This window comes from Amblyraja radiata, chromosome 29, assembly GCF_010909765.2.
Source record: "Amblyraja radiata isolate CabotCenter1 chromosome 29, sAmbRad1.1.pri, whole genome shotgun sequence".
NCBI classification, from domain to species: Eukaryota; Metazoa; Chordata; class Chondrichthyes; order Rajiformes; family Rajidae; genus Amblyraja; species Amblyraja radiata.
This window is the reverse complement of record NC_045984.1, coordinates 12318546-12339172: the sequence shown is the minus strand read 5'-3', so window position 1 is coordinate 12339172 and position 20627 is coordinate 12318546. Positions and strand designations below refer to the sequence as shown.

The 20627-nt window shown below is 41.5% G+C and overlaps 1 protein-coding gene across 1 annotated transcript; it reads left to right on the top strand.

The window, feature by feature from the left end:
• Window positions 1–518: 518 nt before the first annotated feature.
• LOC116989314 (P-selectin-like) lies at window positions 519–19438 on the top strand. Its single transcript, XM_033046558.1, has 8 exons — window positions 519–1018; window positions 1187–1235; window positions 1449–1811; window positions 6886–6993; window positions 9343–9528; window positions 13807–13923; window positions 14526–14550; window positions 16777–19438. Exons 2-8 carry the CDS (start codon window positions 1199–1201, stop codon window positions 16838–16840), a joined length of 900 nt encoding a protein of 299 aa, XP_032902449.1. The 5' UTR covers window positions 519–1018; window positions 1187–1198; the 3' UTR covers window positions 16841–19438.
• The last annotated feature ends 1189 nt before the right edge of the window (window positions 19439–20627 follow it).

Below are 20627 nucleotides of genomic sequence, written 5' to 3'. Positions count from 1 at the left end.
CCCCAAGTGCATTTTAAAAACAATGTTCCATAGTATTACAACAGATTTTCCAGTGAAATCAATAAGATTAAAAGTACACAGCAATTATCCTATTGCATATGAATTTGTGGCACGGATAGAAATGGACGTGATCTGATAGTGATAATAGAAAGTGGTTACTATGTGAGCAAGATTGGGAACTAAATATACTGGGGTTCTGGAAAGGATAGGCAGGTAGCTGTGAATAGGTGAGATGGCGAAGGAAATACAAAATTGCAAGGAAAAGACAATGGGCGAAATAAGTCTTTTGTTCTGCTAGCAAAAGGAACAGCACAATCCAGACAATAATCAAGAAATAACATGGCAGTTGCAGGAAACCTGAAATAAATAAATATTGTTGAAAACGCTCAGTATATCAGGCTACATTGTGGAAAGTAATATCTATGCAGAACTATGTTTCAGGGAGAAAATGTTTCAGCAGAAATGAAAAAGCGTGAAAATAAATGTGTTTTAATTTGCAACGGGATGGAGAGAGTGAGAATATGACAAGGTGGTGATCGAAGAGATATCAAAATGTGGTGGTGCTAGCTGAAAGAGGGTGGGGGTGAAATCTTGCTAAATTGCTGTATGCTGCCAATGCTGGTCTTTTAACTTCAAGCCTCCAACTGACATTTTAATCTCATCAACAAATCCATCTCTCCACACTGACTAAAGATCTCAAATTTGCATTGGATTTATTTGGGCCTATTATTTGTTATTTCACAGGCTGAAACAACTTTGCTTCTTCATTGTTATTATAACACTTCAAGCTTTAAATATAGCTGCTAGATCCTGTTTCACTTCCATTTTTTTACGAAGAAATGACCCATTGCATGTTCAGCCCTTCCTGTGTGTTGCACACTTTCAGTTCCTGCAATTTATGTGATTCTCTGGTGTTCTTTGACCAGCGCGCAAGCTGATCTTTCCTCATTGCAAAAACTGTGCCATACTTGGATTGCATCAGAAGTCCAAAAGTCAGGGACACGCATCTTAACCTCAGGTAGGTCTGCTTTGCACGTTAATTTTTAAATTGCAACCTTTAAACATGAATTTTTTTTTTCATTTGTCTAAAATGTTATGCTTTATAACATCATCATTTCTATTACAATTTCTCCTGAATGGGCTATTTCCTTGAACAAAGTTAATTTTCCATTTTCTCATTGGATAGAGTTGTGTCGCCATGTGGAAAAATATCACCATTATACTTTTCATATCAGGTAAGGTAAATACATTGCATTACGTGATAATAGAGTAGAAACCGATATTTCTAATTTATTCAGAGACTAATCTTTGTTTACTAATGTGCATGTAATAACTCTAATAGTTTCTCAGCTTGCGTATTCTCTAGAATTACAATAGATTTCAAATAATTTATACTCGATTATCAGGAATCTTAATTATAAGCTTCACTTGTTTCTTTTCTCATGTAGGTTATCCCTACATTTCTGAAAGTGTAACCTACAAGTTTCAGAAAACTGCCAAATCATTTGAAGAATCTAAAGGTTATTGTACCACAGAGTTTGATGGTCTAGCTCACATCTACAATGCAGAGCAGCAACGGGCTTTATCACGGGTTGTAGATGGTTCTGCTTGGATCGGAGTATCAAAATGTGGTGAAAATTGGTGCAATACTGGCTCAAATAGGATGATGTCCTACACAAACTGGGCTGCAGGAGAGCCAAACAACCACCGCTCCCGCATAAATGGAGAGGAGGATTGTGTCGAGATGCTCAGTAGTCATAAATGGAATTATGAAAATTGTTCTTATAAAAAGTATTTTGTCTGCCAGAAATGTAAGTAGTACTTTTCATAATCACAAAGACATGTTGAGGTATTATCAAGAGTTCCAGAGGTCTACAAGATCACGTGTCATTGGATTTTATTATTTAGTAACACTGTTAGGATTAATATAGCTAAAGATTTATCACTCATTCACAATGTATGTGCAGCATACCAAGAAGGGAAGAGATGATTCTGAGCAAGAGGTGGAATTTAACTGTGGAGAGCCCACACGATAATTGGAAGTAGAGGTCTTTTAAAAGGTTTTTGAAAGATAGTAATGAAATATAGCTTGTTGGAATTGTTACAAAGAGTAGATTAGAGTAGAGCAAGGTTTAATAGGTAGTATGATAAGACATGCAATAAATAAAAATTGTAGGCGAACAGAGTGAAGTGGGACCAATGGAAACAATAACTCGGATTAGGAGGAACAAAATTACACAGATTTTGAATAAAGTGTATGACATTCATAAAACAGTGGTTAGAGATTGCAGACTAGTTAGGGAATGGGTGGACAAGAACCCTGTGCAGCTAATCCGATATCCTTCTGTTAGTGACAGACTTATGAAAGATAACATCCCAATGTAGATATTGGGCAGATTGCCCGAAAACAGTTTTACATCTTTCTGATTTTGATACATCACATAAATGCATGGAAGCAATATGATTTCCCCCCCCATTTGCATAGCTGCAGATTTAGCAAATTCAGCATTGTAAATGATTGGGAAAATTGAGAGTTGATTTAGTATTTTTAATCAACTACTTTTTCAGTTCAAAGTTCCATTTAAGGGTCAGGTGTTAAACTGCATCAGAAATTGTCCAACTTCATTAAAGTTGAGAATTAATTGCATGTAAATTGCATGAGATCAGCATGTTCATTAACTAGTATCGAGTCTGATATTCTATTACCGCAGGATTTTGTGTAGCAGCCATTGTTCACTATAGTTGTTATTAATGATTTAGATGAAGTTGTATAGGTTGCTGTGCCTATGCTCGCTGATTATACAATGGAATGTTTGAGACAATGTGAACAAACTTTGGGGAGATTCCGATTTAGTGGGAGTCTGAAATGCCCTATGGTATCAATAGATACGTGACTTGTAAGATGTTTGATAAAATTCCAGATTTCTATATCACTATGCGCAGTAAGTTTGCTAATGTGTTTGTTTTTTCTTCAGTAATTTAAATATATACAGTCATTGAGATGCAATATATTTGGACTGGCTTTGAAGAGATAATGGTTGCTCAGGATAACTTAATGCAAGCCATAAAAAGACACGAGTGTTGGAGTAACAGAGCAGCATTTCTGGAGAACATGGATAGATTAAATTTTGGGTCGGGATCCGGCTTCAGTCTGAAAAAGGCACTTTGTTTTACCTTTTGTAAATGAGCATCTGCAGTTCCTTGTTTCTTCATTATTCCATGTCTGAAATTGAATATTTTGGCCTGTAGCTAAGTACATGGCAGCACTTGCATTTTAAGTGCACATTACCAACCCAAATATTACTTCTGAAATGAATCATTTCAATTTTATATATTTACCTGCACTTGCCTGATTACAGCAGATACAGTATTTTGCATTCCAATTCAGCCAAGAAAGAATTTCATAGAGTACCCGAAATCGGTGGCACAGCGTTAGAGTTACTGCCTTCCAGCGCCAGACACCCGGGTTTGACCCTGACTATGGGTACTGTTTGTATGGAGTTCGTATGCTCTCCCTGTGACTGCGTGGGTTTTCTTTGCGTGCTCCGGTTTCCTCCCACAGACGTACAGGTTTGTAGTTTAAGTGGCTTTGGTAAAAATTGTAAATTATCCGTAGTGTGTAAGATAGTGTACGGGGATCGTATGCGGACTCGGTGGGTTAAAGGTCCTATTTATGCATTGAATCTCTAAACTAAACAAAAAACGTAACTAAAATCCTCATGTTTTACTGAAGTTTCTTAAACTTTTGTTTTAATTTTCCTGGCTTATTTACATCTCTGCACAACCCACCACATAACCCAAAACTAGAATCCTCTTGAGTTTGAAATAGTCCCCCAAACCAAAAAGTGATATGTCCATTTCCCTCCATGGATGCTGCCTGACCTCCTGAGTTCTTCCAGCAGTTGTTTTTTTTTTCCTCCAGATTCCAGCATCCGTGGGCTATTATGACCCCAGAACTAGAGCACGAGGTCCTGCTAAAACTGCAAAAAACATAATTGAGGACTTTGCTGAAAAGCTGTCTGCAGTTGTGCTCACTCCATTACAACACATATGTGCTAGAATCAGAAAGGACTTTAGCAAGTATTTTGTCATTGTGGAAAGTTGAGGTTAGGGTTGTTTTCTTTAGATCAATGAACACTGAGGGGAGTGTTGTGAAGGCCAATTAACATACTCCATTGTCTTAGAAGACAGGCTGTCTTTGAGGCTGTCCTTGTAATTTCAAACTGCACTGTTTTCAATGTGCATTAGATCAGATAATTTGAAGGCTGGTTCTCGTTTTGAATTAATGGATGCCACTTCCACCTAATTTTTTAAACCCCCAACAGGGAGATTTAAATGTGGCGTATAAAATTATGAGAGGCCTGGCTATGGTGAACAGGGAAAATCTATCTCCCTTAAAATAGGTTATTAATCTGAGGTATATATTTGTCGTTTGGCCAGAGCATCAGAAGCTCGAGAAATTCAGTGCCTGAAAAGGAGAAATCCACTCTCTCAAAGGGCATATGGAGCAGCAATTGAGAGAGGTTATATCTCTCCTATTCATATTCATGTTTCTCCTTGCACTCTGTCTCCCTGCCACACACTATCACTCCAGCAGAGGGAATGATATCATATCTATTTTTAGTGGTCATAGTCTGAAGGGGTTGGCTGGCTTTCTTCTGTGTTATACATCTCTGATTCTATGATATTTTAGATATAATGTTTTTTTTTGTTTTATATGAGATTATCTGCCTATATACCAGGGGAATGGAAAGGTTGAGACGGAGTCCTCTGACATAGAGAATGTCAGAGGACTCCGCCGAAGGGCCTCTACCCTCCCAAGACCTTTTTATTTTTAACTGCCGGTGTGACATCAACCATCTCAACCTTTCCACTCCCGTTACCTACTTTAACATCACCCCCTCTGAACGTACAGCATTCCGCTCACTCTGCGGCAACCCCGACATTATCATCCCAAACTGCCCCCTCCCCCGGTACATTCTCCTGCAACAGCAGGAGATGCAACACTTGTCCCTATTCCTCCTCCCTCGAATCTGTCCAGGGACCCCGACAGTCCTTTCAGGTTAGTAAGAGGTTCACTTGCACCTCCTCCAACCTCATCTAACGTATCCGTTGTTCAAGATGTGGACTCTTATACATCGGCGAGACCAAACGTAGACTGGGCGATTGTTTCGCTGAACACCTTCGCTTGGTCTGCCTGGACCTACCTGGTCTCCCGGTTGCTAAACACTTTAATTCTCCTTCCCATTCCCACACTGTCCTTTCTGTGCTAGGTCTCCTCCATTGTCAGAGTGAGGCTCGACTCAAATTGGCGGAACAGTATCTCATATTCCGCTTGGGCAGCTTACAGCCCAGTGGTATGAATATTGATTTCTCTAAATTCTAGGAACTCCAGCATTCCCTCTCTCTCCATCCATCCCCCACCTGTCGCACCAGCTTCTTGTTTTCACCCAACAAGCAGCAAACAATGACCTGTTTCCTTTATCATCGTTACTTTTTTGCATATCTTTCATTAATTGGTCTTTATCTCTCTACATCATCTCTTGTTTCCCTTTCCCCTGACTAGTCTGAAGAAGGGTTTTGACCCGAAACATCACCCATTCCTTCTCTCCAGAGATGTTACCTGTCCCGCTGAGTTACTCCAGCTTTTTGCATCTATCTTCGATATATATAAGAGGAGGTAGTTGTGACAAGTATTATAACAGCATTCAGTTGGACAGGTACATTGATAGCAAACATTTAGAGGGATATGGACCAAATGCGGGCAAAAAGAACTGGCGCAGCTGTAGAGTTGCTGTCTTACAGCGAATGCAGCGCGGAGACCCGGGTTCAATCACGATTACGGGTGCTGTCTGTAAGGAGTTTGTAAGTTCTCCCTGTGACCTGCGTGGGTTTTCTCCGAGATCTTCGGTTTCCTCCCACACTCGTATAGGTTTGTAGGTTAATTGGCTTGGTAAATGTAAAAATTGTCCCCTGTGGGTGTAGTGTTAATGTGCGGGGATCGTTGGTCGGTGTGGGCAGAAGGGCCTGTTTCCGCCGTGTATCTCGAAACTAAACTAAACAGCATCTCCAGAGAATGTGGATAAGTGATGTCTGAAGAAGGGTCCCGACCCAAAACCAGCATCTGCAGTTCCTTGTTTCTATGTTTTTGTTGGTTCCCTTTATGATCATTGCCAATCTACATTATTGTTTAATTAATAGATTTCCAGCAGTCTCACACACACACACACACACACACACACACACACACACACACACACACACACACACACACACACACACACACACACACACACACACTCACACTCTCTATATGTACACGCGCACACACACGTACACACAAAAAAACGAACAATAGCAATGTAATAACAACACTAATAGTCTATTGTAGTTCAGAGCTTATTTGAGGTTGTGGTAGGGAAGAAGCTGTCCCTGAACCTGGATGTTAAAGTTTTCTGGATCCTGTACCTTCTTCCCAATGGCAGGAATAAAATGAGTGTGTGGCCAGGGTGGTGTGGGTCTCTGATGATGCTGGCTGCCTTTTTGAGGCAGTGACTCCAGTAAATCACTTCAATTGTGGGGAGGTCAGAGCCAGTGACGGATTGGGCAGTGTTCACAACTTTTTGCAGTCTTTTTCGCTCCTGGGAGTTCAAGTTGTCAAACCAGACTGTGATGCAACCAGTCAATATGCTCTCTACTGTACACCTGTAGAAGTTCAAGAGAACCCTCTCTGACATACCGAATCTCCGTAATCCTCTCAGGAAGTAGAGGCGTTGGTGTGTTTTCTTTATGATTGCATCACTGTGCTGGGTCCAGCAAAGGACTTTTTAGTGAATATATAAAATCTGAGTGTTAATGGTAATGCTTTTGCTAATGTTGTTACAGTGCGGTGTTCTGCAACAACCTGCAACAGAAGAGGCGCATGTTCTGAACTGGTTAATTACTTTAAATGCAACTGTGAAAGAGGTTATTATGGAAACAAATGTGAAAATGGTAAGAAAAATTGAGAATAAATATGTATTCAAAGTAATAATCCAGGCATCTTGTGATGTAATAATTCTTCAGTGGAAGATTCAATGCACATTGGTGTTACTCTGGTACCTTGACCTGCTGAGTTACTCCTGCGTTTTGCTTTTTCCTCTTAAACCTGCATCTGCAGTTCCTTGTGTCTATTCCCTTGGTGCAAGGTCAGAAAGCTACCAGCGATTTTTTAAGGTTCGGAAATTTAGCAAATCAGGCTGATGGTGTGGAATCATTTTTGAGAAGATTTGTATTCTAGATTGAAGTGACTGAGATTTTTGCATAAATGAAAGGACTAGACTCTGTTCAGGTGAGGTAGACGTTTAAACTAAATGGGAGAGGAATGCTGGACATCATCAATATGTAAATGTTAGATACAACATTAATGCGTTACCTTTTCATTGAGGTCACTGCTATCAGGAATACATCAGTGTAGTGGTGATGGATTTACTCCTTACCTTTAGAGGAGATCTGGATGAATTACCGTGAATGGAATGCATATTGAGATAGTGAACGTTAACGCACCAAATGCTTCCAATAACTGAAGATCTCCGATCTTTAGGAATATGGTAATTACATTATGAGATTAGAGAGATTTTTCTTTCAGAATCATTTTTCCATCTCTGTTTTGGATAAGGCAAATTAACCGTTTTGGGAAGGTTGACAGAGAAGGGTTAAAGTTCCATAGATGGGATATGACATCATGTCTGGATGGGATCTTCTGCTTCCTCCCACACTCCAAAGATGTACAGGTTTGTTGGCTAATTTGCTTGGTATAATTGTGAATTGTCCCTCGTGTGTGTAGGGTAGTGTAAGTGTGTGGGGGTCGGCGTGGGATTCGGTGGGCTGAAGGGCCTGTTTTCATGCTGCATCTCTAAGCTAAACAACCATAGAGCCCAGTCGTTGCATGTGTAAGGCAGTCATTTTCACTCCACCAACTCAATGTAGGACACAAATTTAAAAAATACTTCCCCTTTGTAACTATTGGGGATTTCATTAATTCCTATTTGCATCAATGGCTTTAGCTTTTATGTATTTATTCTGCTTCCAAGGGAACCTACGATGGATCACAGGGTTAACAAATTTCTATCTGTGTATCATCAGGCACTTGCAATTATTGCCTCTCTTGAGAGTTTAGGATTATTTGAGTATGCTAATAAGCAATCTTCTCTACAGTAAGCATTTTGCTTTGAGAAAGTAGCACACAATTCTCTGGCAGGTCAAAATAATTTTGAAGGCTTCAACGTTCAAAAAGCATTGAAACCTACCTGTTTACAGCAACAATTTGCAGTGCCTGGTATTACAACTTAATATTTTTCCTCTTTATGTTGCAAACAAGAATTGCCTTGCATTTCACTTCATCGATCAGCTATGCCTCAGGATTGATGCTACATTAATCTCTGGGTCTCGGGACGTGACATGGGTAAATAGGATCAGTGTAGGTTGTTGCGATGGACATATTGGGGCTAAAGGGCCTGCTTCTTTCTTGTGTGAATCTATGATTGACTCCATAACTCCGTGAGTCATTAGGTCTCCGATTGAAATCTGACCAAGCGATAAACACAGAACCTGAGGTTGATCACATTCTGACACAGGATGCGGCTCATTGTTGGACCCGTTTTTATATGTGACACCAAACTAAGATTCTGTCTGCTCTCTCAAGTAGGTGCGAAAAATTCCAAGGCACTCTTTCATAGAAAAGGACACGAGATCTCCTTTGTCTTCTGGCCAACATTAATTCCATTCTCAACAATACTACAAAACTAGATGTCAGAGGTTAAGGGGGTACTTAATAGAAATATATAAAATTGTGAGAGGCATAGATAGAGTAGACAGTCAGAACCTTTTTCCCAAGGTGGAAATGTCAAACACTAGAGGGTGTAGCCGTACGGTGAGAGGGGGAAGGTTGAAAGAAGATGTTCGCGGCAAGTTTTTACGCAGAGATTGGAGGGGGGGGGGGTCTGGAACCCACTGCCAGGGGTGGTGGTAGAGGCAGATATCATAGTGGCACTTTAAAAGGCTTTTAGATAGGCATACGGAAGTACAGGAAATAGAGGGATATGGATCAGATACAGGCAGATGAGATCAATTTAACTTGCAATCATGTTCAGCACTGACAGTTGACCGAAGGGGCCATTCCTGTGTCATCCTGTTCTATGTTCCACCTATGTTCCAAAAAATGAGTTATTGGTTGCTATCTTTTACATAGCACAATGGTGTTCACACTTTAAAATGGCTTAATTAGCTACAAAATGCATTGTCTGTAAAAAAAAAAAAAGGCGTCTTGTATGTTTAACTATTTTTTAACGCGTTGTTTTGCAGTTAAAATATGTCCACATTTCGTAAAACCAAGCAATAGCGAAGTTAAATGCGAAGGCTTGCACGGAGAGAACTATTTCCAGTCTGTGTGCACGCTCACTTGTGATCAAGGATTTATTTTGAAAGGGAACAATTCAATCACATGCCAAGCGTTTGGTCGATGGACAACTTACAACACAGTCTGTCAAGGTTAGTGCGTTGGTCTGTTTAACACAAACTGGCATTTGACAGAGCACAAGAGTTCAATTAAATTGAATAATTTGTCATAAAATAAGTCATAAGGATCTGTAGGCACTGGAATTTTGAGAAAAGCACAAAATGCAGGAGGAACTCAGTGGGTCAAGCAGCATGGGTGAATGGAATGATTCCCAATGATGTATCAAATAATGTAGCCTGCTTAACACAACCCTACTGAGCATAATTGACCCTTCATTGCTGGGGAAGGTGGCATGGGACGGAGCTCTGACTTTGGTTTGCTTATCTTTCTAGAAAACTTGGAGTATTTTGTGGACATTCCCTTCGCAGATGCTGCCTGACCCATTGAGTATCTCCAGCACTTTGTGGTTTGAATAGTTTTCCGGTTTCCCCAACACAAACATTTGTACAAACACTGTCAACGATATACCTGCTCAAAAGAAGTGTAATTGCCAGCACTTGGAGGTGTCTCCAGACTGAGACCTTCGATCCGGCATAAATCTCCTGATCTACAATGCAACTGTGAATCCGACCCTAGCTGTAATTGTACGCAGTGCTGGTGAGGCTTCCCTTTGAATACTATGCTCTGTTGGTCCTCTTATCTAGAAAAGCATAGAGCACAGGAGGCAATCCAAAGGAAATGCAGCAAGCTAATTCCTGGGGGATGAAAGGGTTTTGCTATTAGGAGAGACTCAACTTTAAGTTCTGTATTCCCTGGAGTTTGGAAGAAAGAAAGGCGAATTTATTCAGATATATAAGATCCTTGACAGGGGAGATGTTTCGATGTTCCCACAAGTGGGAGAATCATGAACAAGAGGATGTAGATACAAAATAATGAGCTGGTCATTTAAAACAACGGTTTGTGGAAATGTATTTTCTCAGAGAGGACTGAATCTATGGAATTCTCTGCTCCCAAGGTTGGTAGTGGCCAAATCATTAGGTATATTTCAGTTGCTCTGAAACATCTGTTATTTTCCACGAACCATTAGTTCTTGAATTGAACTGCACAACCTTAATCCTACATTGGTAACAGAACACGATGGACCACTTCTTCAATGATTTAATGAATCTCTGGATTCCTCTGGAACATCGGAGGCTGATGGGAGACCCAACAGAAGAATATAAAATATGAGCGGCATAAATAGGGTAGACAATCAACCTTGTTCCCAGGATGAAAATGTCAATGAATCATTGGATTGAATCATTGAGCTGCACAACCCTAATCCTACCTTGGTAACAGAACATCATGGACTACCATGGACTTGTTTGCTACTTGTGCAATAAAATATTTTTCTTTATGCTGTCTTGTAGAATTTGAATAATTTAGGTACAATATGGGTTTTTTGTTGTCTGAATCTATGTGGCTGTGATGTTGCTGCAAGCAAGGTTTTCATTGTATCTGTACTCACCGTATTTGTGCGTGTGACTGTCAACCCGACTGGACTTGACATCTTTGGGAGGAAACTGGAGCACAGGGAGGAAACTCATGCGGTCACAGTGAGAATGTACAAACTTCACACAAATAATGTCAGCAATATCAGCTTGAGCAGACAAAGCCCTCAACAAACTAGACAAGTGGTTTCCAGAACAGTTTAATTCAAATAAAACCATGGCAAATCGTTTAATCTTTAAATCCTTGTAAACCATGGAAGCATTATGAAGAATATGGTAATCCAGTCCCTGTAGAGTGTCACAACTTTCTTAGAGTTCATCATCAAGGCTTGAAACAAAAGTGTTACCTCCATGTTTCCCGAACTTTTATAACACAAATGAAAACAACAGTTCAGTGGAGCTGTTTCCCCCTCTCTCTTTCTGATTTTTTTGCCTAATTATCCAAATTGTGCCAAAAACCTAACCATTTTTCTCTGGAACATCGGAGGCTGAGGGGAGACCGACAGAAGATGATAAAATTACTAGAGGCACGGATAGAGGGGACAATCAGAACTTTATTCCCCAGGATGGATATGTCAAAGACTAGAGTGTATAGTTTTAAGGTGAGAGGGGCAAAGTTTAAAGGAGGTGCACAGGGCAAGTTTTTATTTTTACACAGAAGGTGGCGAGTGCCTGGAATGCGCTGCCAGTGATGGTGCTGGAGGCATCCACGATCGTGGCATTTAAGAGGCTTTTAGATAGATGCATGGATATGCAGGGAATGGATGGATATGGATCACTTCCAGGCAGATGAGTTTTGTTTATCCATGGCATCATGTTTTTAAGACATTGTGGGCTGAAAGGCCAGTTCCTGTGGTGTCCTTTTCTATGTTCTTTTGCGGACTGAAAGATGAAGTGAAAAGATTGATTAACACAAATTCTTTGAAAGGAGACTTGCCTCTCCACATGAAGAAATTACAATTGCAGCACATTACTGCATTGCAATGCTGTAGGTTCATGTACCGGTAATACTCTAACCAGTGGGAATTCAAGAACTAAACCAATGAGTACAATAAGCTAAACTGACGCCTACATTGTAGTGGACTTCTATCGGCTGCTTGAGCTGTTTATCTCCAAATCCTTGTAAACGATGTAAACAACGTATCTCATGTGAAATCTCAACAACGGGTCTTGCAATACTTATACAAAAGCTACAGCAAGGCTGCAGGCTGAGTTTGAGTTTAGCTTATTGTCACGTTTACCGAGATACAGTAAAAAGCTTTTGTTGCGTGCTAACCAGTCAGTGTACAGATACATGATAAAGGGAATAATGTGAATAACCTTTACTGCAAGATAAAGCCAGTAAAGTCCAATCAAAGATAGTCCGAAGGTCTCCATTGGGGTAGATGTTGGGTAGAGGTAGTTAGAATGAGACTGCATTCTCTGCCTGAGCCTTGCAATGTTTGGAACCACTTATGGCATGGATTTGCTCAGCATTGACTATCACTGGAGCTGTGTGGCTTGACATACACTATGAGGACATGAATCATTCTGAGACCCACCCTTAGAACTCCATTACTATGTCCTCCCCATGGTGGACATAGTCTGCTGCTGTAATCTGGGAGAACTCTTTAAAGCTGGACGGCACGGTGGTGCAGCGGTAGACTTGCTGCCTTACCGGGGCAGAGACACGGGTTCAATCCTGTCTACGGGTGCTTGTCTGCACCGAGTTTGTGCGTTCTCCCCATGACACCCGTGGGTTTTCTCCGGGATCTTCGGTTTCCTCCCATACTCCAAAGACGTACAGGTTTAAAGGTCCATTGGCTTGGTATCATTGTAAATTATCTCTAATATGTGTAGTTTGCGCGGATCGCTGGTTGGCGCCGACTCGGTGGGCCGAAGGGCCTGTTTTACGTGCTGTATCCCTAAATTAAACTGAGCCCTGCTTTCCATGATTCCTGGTGGGAAGAGTAGAGGTGATTTCTATAAACTGTTGCCATTGCAAAACTGGGTTGCATTTTTAGCAGCAGACGGTGAAGGCCATCTGAATGATTTTTTTTTCACAGCTTAATATCACCAATGTTATGATTTATTGAAGAGAATTTCCCAACTGGGCACTAAAGATCGCAACCAATGAAAAGTGATCTCCAAATTCCAGATGTTAGTCTTGCATTGATTTTACATGGATCTTGCCACATGCAAACCCAATAGTCTTGGTTTAACTTAGTCTAAATTTAGTTTAGAGGTACAGCATGGAAACAGGCCTTTAGGCTGCCCACGCCGACCATTGATCAACCGTTCACACAGGTTCCAGTTTATCCCACTTTCTCATCCACACCCGACACATTAAGGACAATTTTATAAATGCCAATTGACCTACAAACCCACACGTCTTTGGGATGCGAGGAAATAACCAGAGGAAACCCAGGCAGTCACAGGAGAACGTGCAAACTACACTCAGCCAGCGCCCGTGGTCAGGATGGAACCGGGGTCTCTGATGCTGCAGCTGTGCCCAGTGCCACCCTTTCCATTCATGGAAACTTCCCATTTCCAAAATCCAAGGGCAGGGAATCCTCTGGAATCTGACTTTCTTTCTTGGTCGGTGTGGGCCTAAGTGCCTGTTTCCTTGCTGTATCTCTAAACTAAATTAAAACCAAGTTAAACCTTTCTTTCACACAAAAAAACCCAAAGTGGTGGAGGAACTCAGCAGTCAAGGCAATGCCCTCTCCATTTCCCTCCACAGAGGCTGCCTGCAGCTGAGTTCCTCCAGCATTTTATGTTTTGCTGAAGATTCCGCCATCTGCAGTCACTTGTGTATCAGTTCGTTCTCAAAAGCTGTGCTAATGCAGTGGTTGGAAAAATTAATTGACCTAATACTCATGTTTTTCTTTTGTTGTGGAGCTCTAGGTGCTGTTAATCATCACAAACTGATCCGCTTCATTATTACCGTGGGGGCAGGAGCAGTAATTCTGTCAATAATATCAGTGATCATTTGGTGGCGTTGGCGAAGCCGTCGAGGTAACTTATGTTGAGACCGTAATCAGCATTAAGCTGCTTAAAATGCTTCAGTCGTTCCGAGTCGAGGGTGACCAGCTTCTGCTTACTGTGCAGTGGTAACAATGTTCTGCAGTTTAGTTTAGTTTAGTTTAGAGATACAATGTGGAAACTGGCCCTTCCTCCCACCGAGTCCGTGCCGACCAACGATCATCCATTCACACTAGTTCTATCCTACACGCCAGGGTCAATTTATAGAAAGACAATTAACCTACAAACCTGCACATCTTTGGGATGTGGGAGGAAACTGGAGCACCAGGCGAAAACCCACGCGGCCACAGGGAGAATGTACAAACTCCAGAGAGACCGCATTTTAAACCCTTGGATACAGCCCATCGGGATAAGGAGGCTTATCAGTCTGCAACTCCATGATAAGGCAAAGAGAAGGAGTGTATATCGGAAGTTAACCAGGGTATTTGATACTTTTCTGGAGCCACTGAAATAAATACAGAGCTGGCGAAGAGAGGGGCAATGACAAATTTTAACAACAATCTATAATTTAAGCACAGTAGGTTTGGAGTTTTTAGTTTGTTAATTTATTTGTTTTATTTTCTAATTTGCTTTAGAACAAGCCAACAGCACCAATGACCCGTGAGTATTAGAATATCAGTGGTCTTAGTTACTCCAGGATTGCTTGCAGTTCAAGAATGCTAAAATAATTGTCACTTATAGCAGCATAAAACAATATTAGTCTGACATAAAATGATTGTGTGACTGATATTTGGAAAAAATCTGAACAAATTCCTTTTTTGCTGACTTTGGAAGAAATCAGGTACTCTGAAAGTATTGACTTGTATCGAACTTGTACCACCTGTGGCACCGCGGTTTCTCTGGTGTTAGGGACTGAGGGGAGACCTAGTAGAAGCATGGAAAATTATAAGCAGTATAGATAGCATTGACATTCAGTACCTTTCAGTGCAAATATCAATTTCCTGAGGGGATAGATTTAAGGTGAGAGGGGCAGATTTTAAGGATATGTACAAATTTTTTTCTGCACAGAGCATGGTGGGTGCCTGAAACGGGATACTAGGGGTACAGGTGGAAGCAGATGCAAGATACAAATAATTTATTAGCCAAGTATGTATGAACATACAAGGAATTTGATTTGCAATACAGTCATACCAAAAAAAGTAGCAAGACACACAACTACATAAAAATTAACTTAAACATCCACCACAGCGCACTAAAACAATAAAAGATGAAAAGGACAAGACAGACTGTTAGCGAGGCTGCCATTGTACGACCAAATAGAATAGTGGTGTTTAGATAGGCACATGGATATTCAGGGCATGGAGGAATATTGAGCACATGGATGCAGAAGGTAGACAAAAATGCTGGAGAAACTCACCGGGTGAGGCAGCATCAATGGAGCGAAAGAATAGGTGACATTTCAGGTCGAGCCCCATCTTCAGATTGATGTAGGGGGCGGGGCGAAGAAAGTGAGAGGCGGAGACAGTAGGCTGTGGGAGAGCTGGGAAGGGGAGGGGAAGGAGGGAGAAAGCAAGGACTACCTGAAATTGAAGAAGTCAATGTTCATACCGCTGGGGTGTAAACTACCCAAGCGAAATATGAGGTGCTGCTCCTCCAATTTGCGGTGGGACTCTGGCCGTGGAGGAGGCCCAGGACAGAAAGGTCAGATTCAGAATGGGAGGGGGAGTTGAAGTGCTGAGCCACCGGGAGATCAGGTTGGTTAATGCGAACTGAGCGGAGGTATGCAGAAGGGATTAGTTTGAGTAAGTGGCCTGATCCTGTGCTGTTTGATGTCCTATGTTCTCTTGATGATAAACAATGATAGCAGCTTTAAAGTGATCTCTATTTGGAAGGATCCAGTTATGATAGCATTTAGATTGGGTGAAAGAAGAGTAGTTAACTAGTTAATACTATAACTCTGATCACATTTGAAAGGACAATTTGGTCAGGAAATGTCGAGGGGAAAATAAAATAGGAAGAATGTTTCTGTGTGGACTGGTCAGGGCTGGAATAGAAGTTAGGATGTGATGGTGGGTGCAGGGGTGGGAGAGAGAAGTGTTGATCCTGTAAGCATTAACATCCTGTAAGCATTAACATCCTTCAGCTCCTCTCCAAGTGAGATTGGGAGGGGAGAATGTGGAGATCAAAAAGGGAGTATAGGGCAAGAGTGAAGGGTATGAAGAGCTATATGCATTGCTTTAGATTTTAGTTTTAGAGATGCAGCACGGAAACAGGCCCTTTTGCCCACCGAGTCCACACAGATTAGCAATCCCCACATATTAGTATTATCCTACACACACTAGGGATAATTTGCATTTATATATATTTATATAAAGCCAATCAACCTACAAACCTGTACGTCTTTGGAGTGTGGGAGGAAACCGAAGATCACGGAGAAAACCCACGCGGTAACGGGGAGAACGTACAAACTCCACCCGTAGACAGCACCCGTAGTCAGGATCGAACTCGGGTCTCTGGCGCTGAAAGCGCTGTAAGGCAGCAAGTCTACCGCTGTGCTGCCCAAAGTGCAGAAAAAGTTTTCTTGATTAGTAAGCATGTCAGGAGTTCTGGAGAGAAGGTAGGGGAATGAGATTGAATGGGAAAGATAAATCAGCCATGATTGAATGGTAGAGTAGACTTGATGGGCCAAATAGACTAATTCTGCTCCTGGAACTTATGCACTTTGTCCCAAGTGACCTTTTTCCTATCGGATGATGATCAATAATTTGTGAAGATGCTTAAAAATATTAGAAATGTGTGCATTGGATAAGATTAAAGACCTAACCTGGATATTTCTGTCCACTTATTTTTTTCAAAGAAATGAATTAATCCATCTTTACAATTTAGTTCTAGCCCAGCACCTCAGGCGATGTCGATATGCCCGAGCTCAAAGCTGTATTGTGAGATGTAATGGGGTACCATATATGACAACGTTCCCAACTCACACCAGAACTTGAATGCAAAATGAATGAAGTAACAGTGGATGTTGTCATTCAATCAGTTTTTCTAGTCAAAATTTGTAGCTTTTAATCGAAAATGTATCTTCGACATGCTGTAAATGTTAAACTGCTGTTAGTATTGCCCTCACTATTATTTTGACTGAGTCAGTAACCCAGTTAAAATATGTAATGATCAAGTAACTTTGTTAAGGTAAAAGCTGGGGGACTGTATTGGGAATAAGGCAAGCATTTGTTAACTTTGCTCATCTCCAGGCTGTGCTTTGTAATTAAACTGGAAGAAAATATTGGACGAAAAACCACGCAAAATGTATTGTGGAGAGCCAACAGTTGGGATTTGATCTAAAGTAGGATATGTATTTGAAGTGTGTATGTAACAGTTTTATGATTACATCACAGCATGGCTATTGTTTTCATATACTTAGAAATGTATGCAGGCATCAGCCAGGTCTTGATGCACCAGGGTGGCACGGTGGCGCTGTGCTAGGGTTGCTGCATTATAGCGTTTACAACGCCAGAGACATGGGTTTGATCCCGACCACGGGTGCTGTCTGTACGGAGTTTGTGCGTTCATCCCATGACGACGTGGGTTTTCTCCGAGATCTTCGGTTTCCTCCCACACTCCAAAGACATACAGGTTTGTAGGTTAATTGGCTTGGTATAAATGTAAACTGTCCCTAGTTTGTGTAGGATAGTGCTAATATGCGGGGATCACTGGTCAGTGTGGACTTGGTGGGCCGAAGGGCCTGTTTCCACGCTGTAACTCTAAACTAAACTAAATAGGACGAGGTTCAGTATTTCCAGCCACGTTGTAGTTTTCACTTCACCGGCATTTGATAGTGATTTCTCCTGACTGCTCACTACCTAATACAGTGAATTGTTAGGTCCACATATGAAGAAAGCCCCAGCTTCAGTCTCTATTCTCTTTGAGATTACTGTCCTTGCTGGAGAGAGTGGGTCCACTGCTCTGAGCATCTTAGTTTCAGAACTGGTTCATACATCGAAGAGATTCACAGTCCACAGTAGTTTGTGCTGGAGTCCCGCGCACAGGCTGACTGTACGAGACTCATACAGGAATCAGTGGGCACCTCAGAGTCATTGCTCCCAGTGGGTGTATGAAAGAAAGGCGTGCACTAACGGAGTGGCTTGTTGGTAGTGGCTGTGTGGAGGTGAAGTATTTTGCAGAGGGTAAGAATTGAGGCTTTAACTCAAGAATCTTCAGCAAATAAATTGACAGTGGTCTTTGTTCTTTCTTTCTTGTAAATATTCCCTTGTCTAGTGCAGCAGAGATGGCAGCTGGGGCAGTGATATAAGGTCATAAATTATAGGATTAGAATTAGGCCATTTGGCCCATCAAGTTTCTGCCATTCAATCTTGGCTGATCTATCTTTCCCTTTCAACCCCATTCTCCTGCCTTCTCCCCAAAACCCCTGACACCCGTACTGATCAAGAATCTATCTCTTCCTTAAAATTATTCATTGATGGCCTTCCGTGGCAATGAATTCCATAGATTCGCCACCCTCTGACTAAAGAAATTCTTCCTCGTCTTCTTTCTCAAGGTACGTCCTTTTATTCTGAGACTATGGCCTCTGTTCCTAGACTCTCCCATCAGTGGAAACATCCTCTCCACGTCCACTCTATTCAGGCCTTTCACAACTTGGTAAGTTTCAATGAGGCCCTCCCCTCATCCTTTGAAACTCCAGTGGTATGTTCCCCCTGCAGCGATGTGGGAAGTCAGGGAGACTTCCAGCATCACTCAGCACTACACCTGTGGTAGGTGAGTTCAGTTGCAGCTCCTTACAGACCGTGTTAGGGAACATGAGCAGCAGTTGGATGACCTCCGATCATCTGGGAACACGAGCTGGTTATAGACAGGAGATCCAGTGAGATGCTCATGTCTCGGGTGTAGGCAGAAAGTTGATGGTTGGCCACCAGGAAAGGGAATAGACAGAGTGCAGGAATCCCCTGTGGCCGTTTCCCTCAACAACAGGTATGCTGCTCCTTTGGATACTGTTGGGGATAGGTGAACCACAAAGTTTGACTCATTTGTTATTTTATCTGATCTACCTGCTTGAAATTAGCTGCTGCTTTAATCCGTGGGTCAGTCGTCATACAGGACATCTACTCGCATAACTCCCAGGATCAAGTTGCAGTCCTGAAGAAAGGAGGTGCAATAATAAACTGTAATTATACATTTATTACACTGGCAACATTAATTCTTCTTTTGTGTGGCGTGCACAGCCTAAAGTTGTTGGACAACTTGTTCTATTTGATCTTCCGTTTGTGCACGACGAGTTGATTGCATTAGTCGAAACAGGGCGGACCACGTGAAGGTTGCAATCTTCCACCCCGCAACATTAATTCTTCTGCAATGATTCATAATGTGTATGTAAGGATTTTGAATTTTTCAAACCTTATCTGAACTTCCAAGTCTGCATCTGATGATCATTGCCCATCATTCTCCAGTGATTAACTATAATCTGTTCAAACTGTAGTTTATGACCTTATGATTTTAATTTAACTTTTGTGAATCTATAAAGATAGTTCTTTCTGCAATTGTATTTTGTTGCCTTAAATTAGTTTCTATAATTTGCTAGTTTTGTACTGAAATTTATAATACATTTTTGTATTATCACCATCATTGTGACTGTGAAGCTTGAATGAATTTCTTGCTGAATGGGTACATTGGTTTTCTTGCCTGATTAGTTAGCCAAATTAGTTTTTCATAATTTAAGGTCTTCATTACTTATAAATCATTATTTATGCAACAAATTACTTATTCAGTCATATAGCAGTAAGACAGTTTTTGGGTGATTGCTTTGGCACAAGAAGGGGTCCTTTGGCCCACAATGTCCATGCTGAACAGGATGCCAAGTTAAATTGACCTCCTGTGCCTGCTCATGATCCATATCCCTTCATTCCCTGCATATCATCAAAAAGTCTCCTAAATGCCGCTGTAGTACCTGCCTCCACCACCATACCTGGCAGCATGTTTCAGTCACTCACTAGTACTACCCTCTACAAACAAAAACTTGCCCTGCACATCTCTTTTGAACTTTGCCTTTCGCCAGATTGCTGAGGGAGCTGAACACACCAGCCCCAGTCTGTGAGATCTTTAGTCCTGCTGGTCAGTAGGACTTCTGTCAGTTTTGATTGTGGGTTGTACTGCCATCAACTGGTGGGACCAGGAAACGGCCAGCCCATCGTTTCCTGGTTATTTCACTTTATACTAACTGTTGTTTATACCAGTGGCAACGTTCTTTACATGAGAAAGGACACAGTGCTGGAGTAACTCAGCGGGTCAGGCAGCATTTCTGGAGAATGTGGATGAATGCTTTTTGTCTGGAAAGATGTCTTTTGCATTCTAAATGCATATTCCCAACATGGTATTGCATTGATTGCAACTACATCAAAACCAGATATGTATTTGAAAAGTTATATGGAAATGGAAACTACAATTGTTAATTTTTGAGTAGAATTTCCCCATATATCAGATTTTTTTATTATGTGCGTTCACACAAATTGTGAGTTTCAGGGCACTAATAAGCCCCCTTTCCCCTATTGATTAAATTTGGAACCATGTGAACGGACAGCTCGCCGACGCTTCCTCTAAGCCCACACATCCATGATGACCGTGATCATCCCATTTGCCTACATTTGGCCCATATGCCTCCAATCCTTTCCTATCTCAGCACCTGTCCAAAATGCCTTTAAACATGGGCGGCTTGGAGGTGCAGCAGT

Excerpts from the sequence above, each read along its gene's own strand:
- LOC116989314 (XM_033046558.1), top strand. The coding sequence starts at position 1,199 with ATGTGGAAAAATATCACCATTATACTTTTCATATCAG. Across the intron at positions 1,236-1,448 it reads CATTATACTTTTCATATCAG|GTTATCCCTACATTTCTGAA; the intron begins GTAAGGTAAATA and ends TTTCTCATGTAG. Across the intron at positions 6,994-9,342 it reads TGGAAACAAATGTGAAAATG|TTAAAATATGTCCACATTTC; the intron begins GTAAGAAAAATT and ends GTTGTTTTGCAG.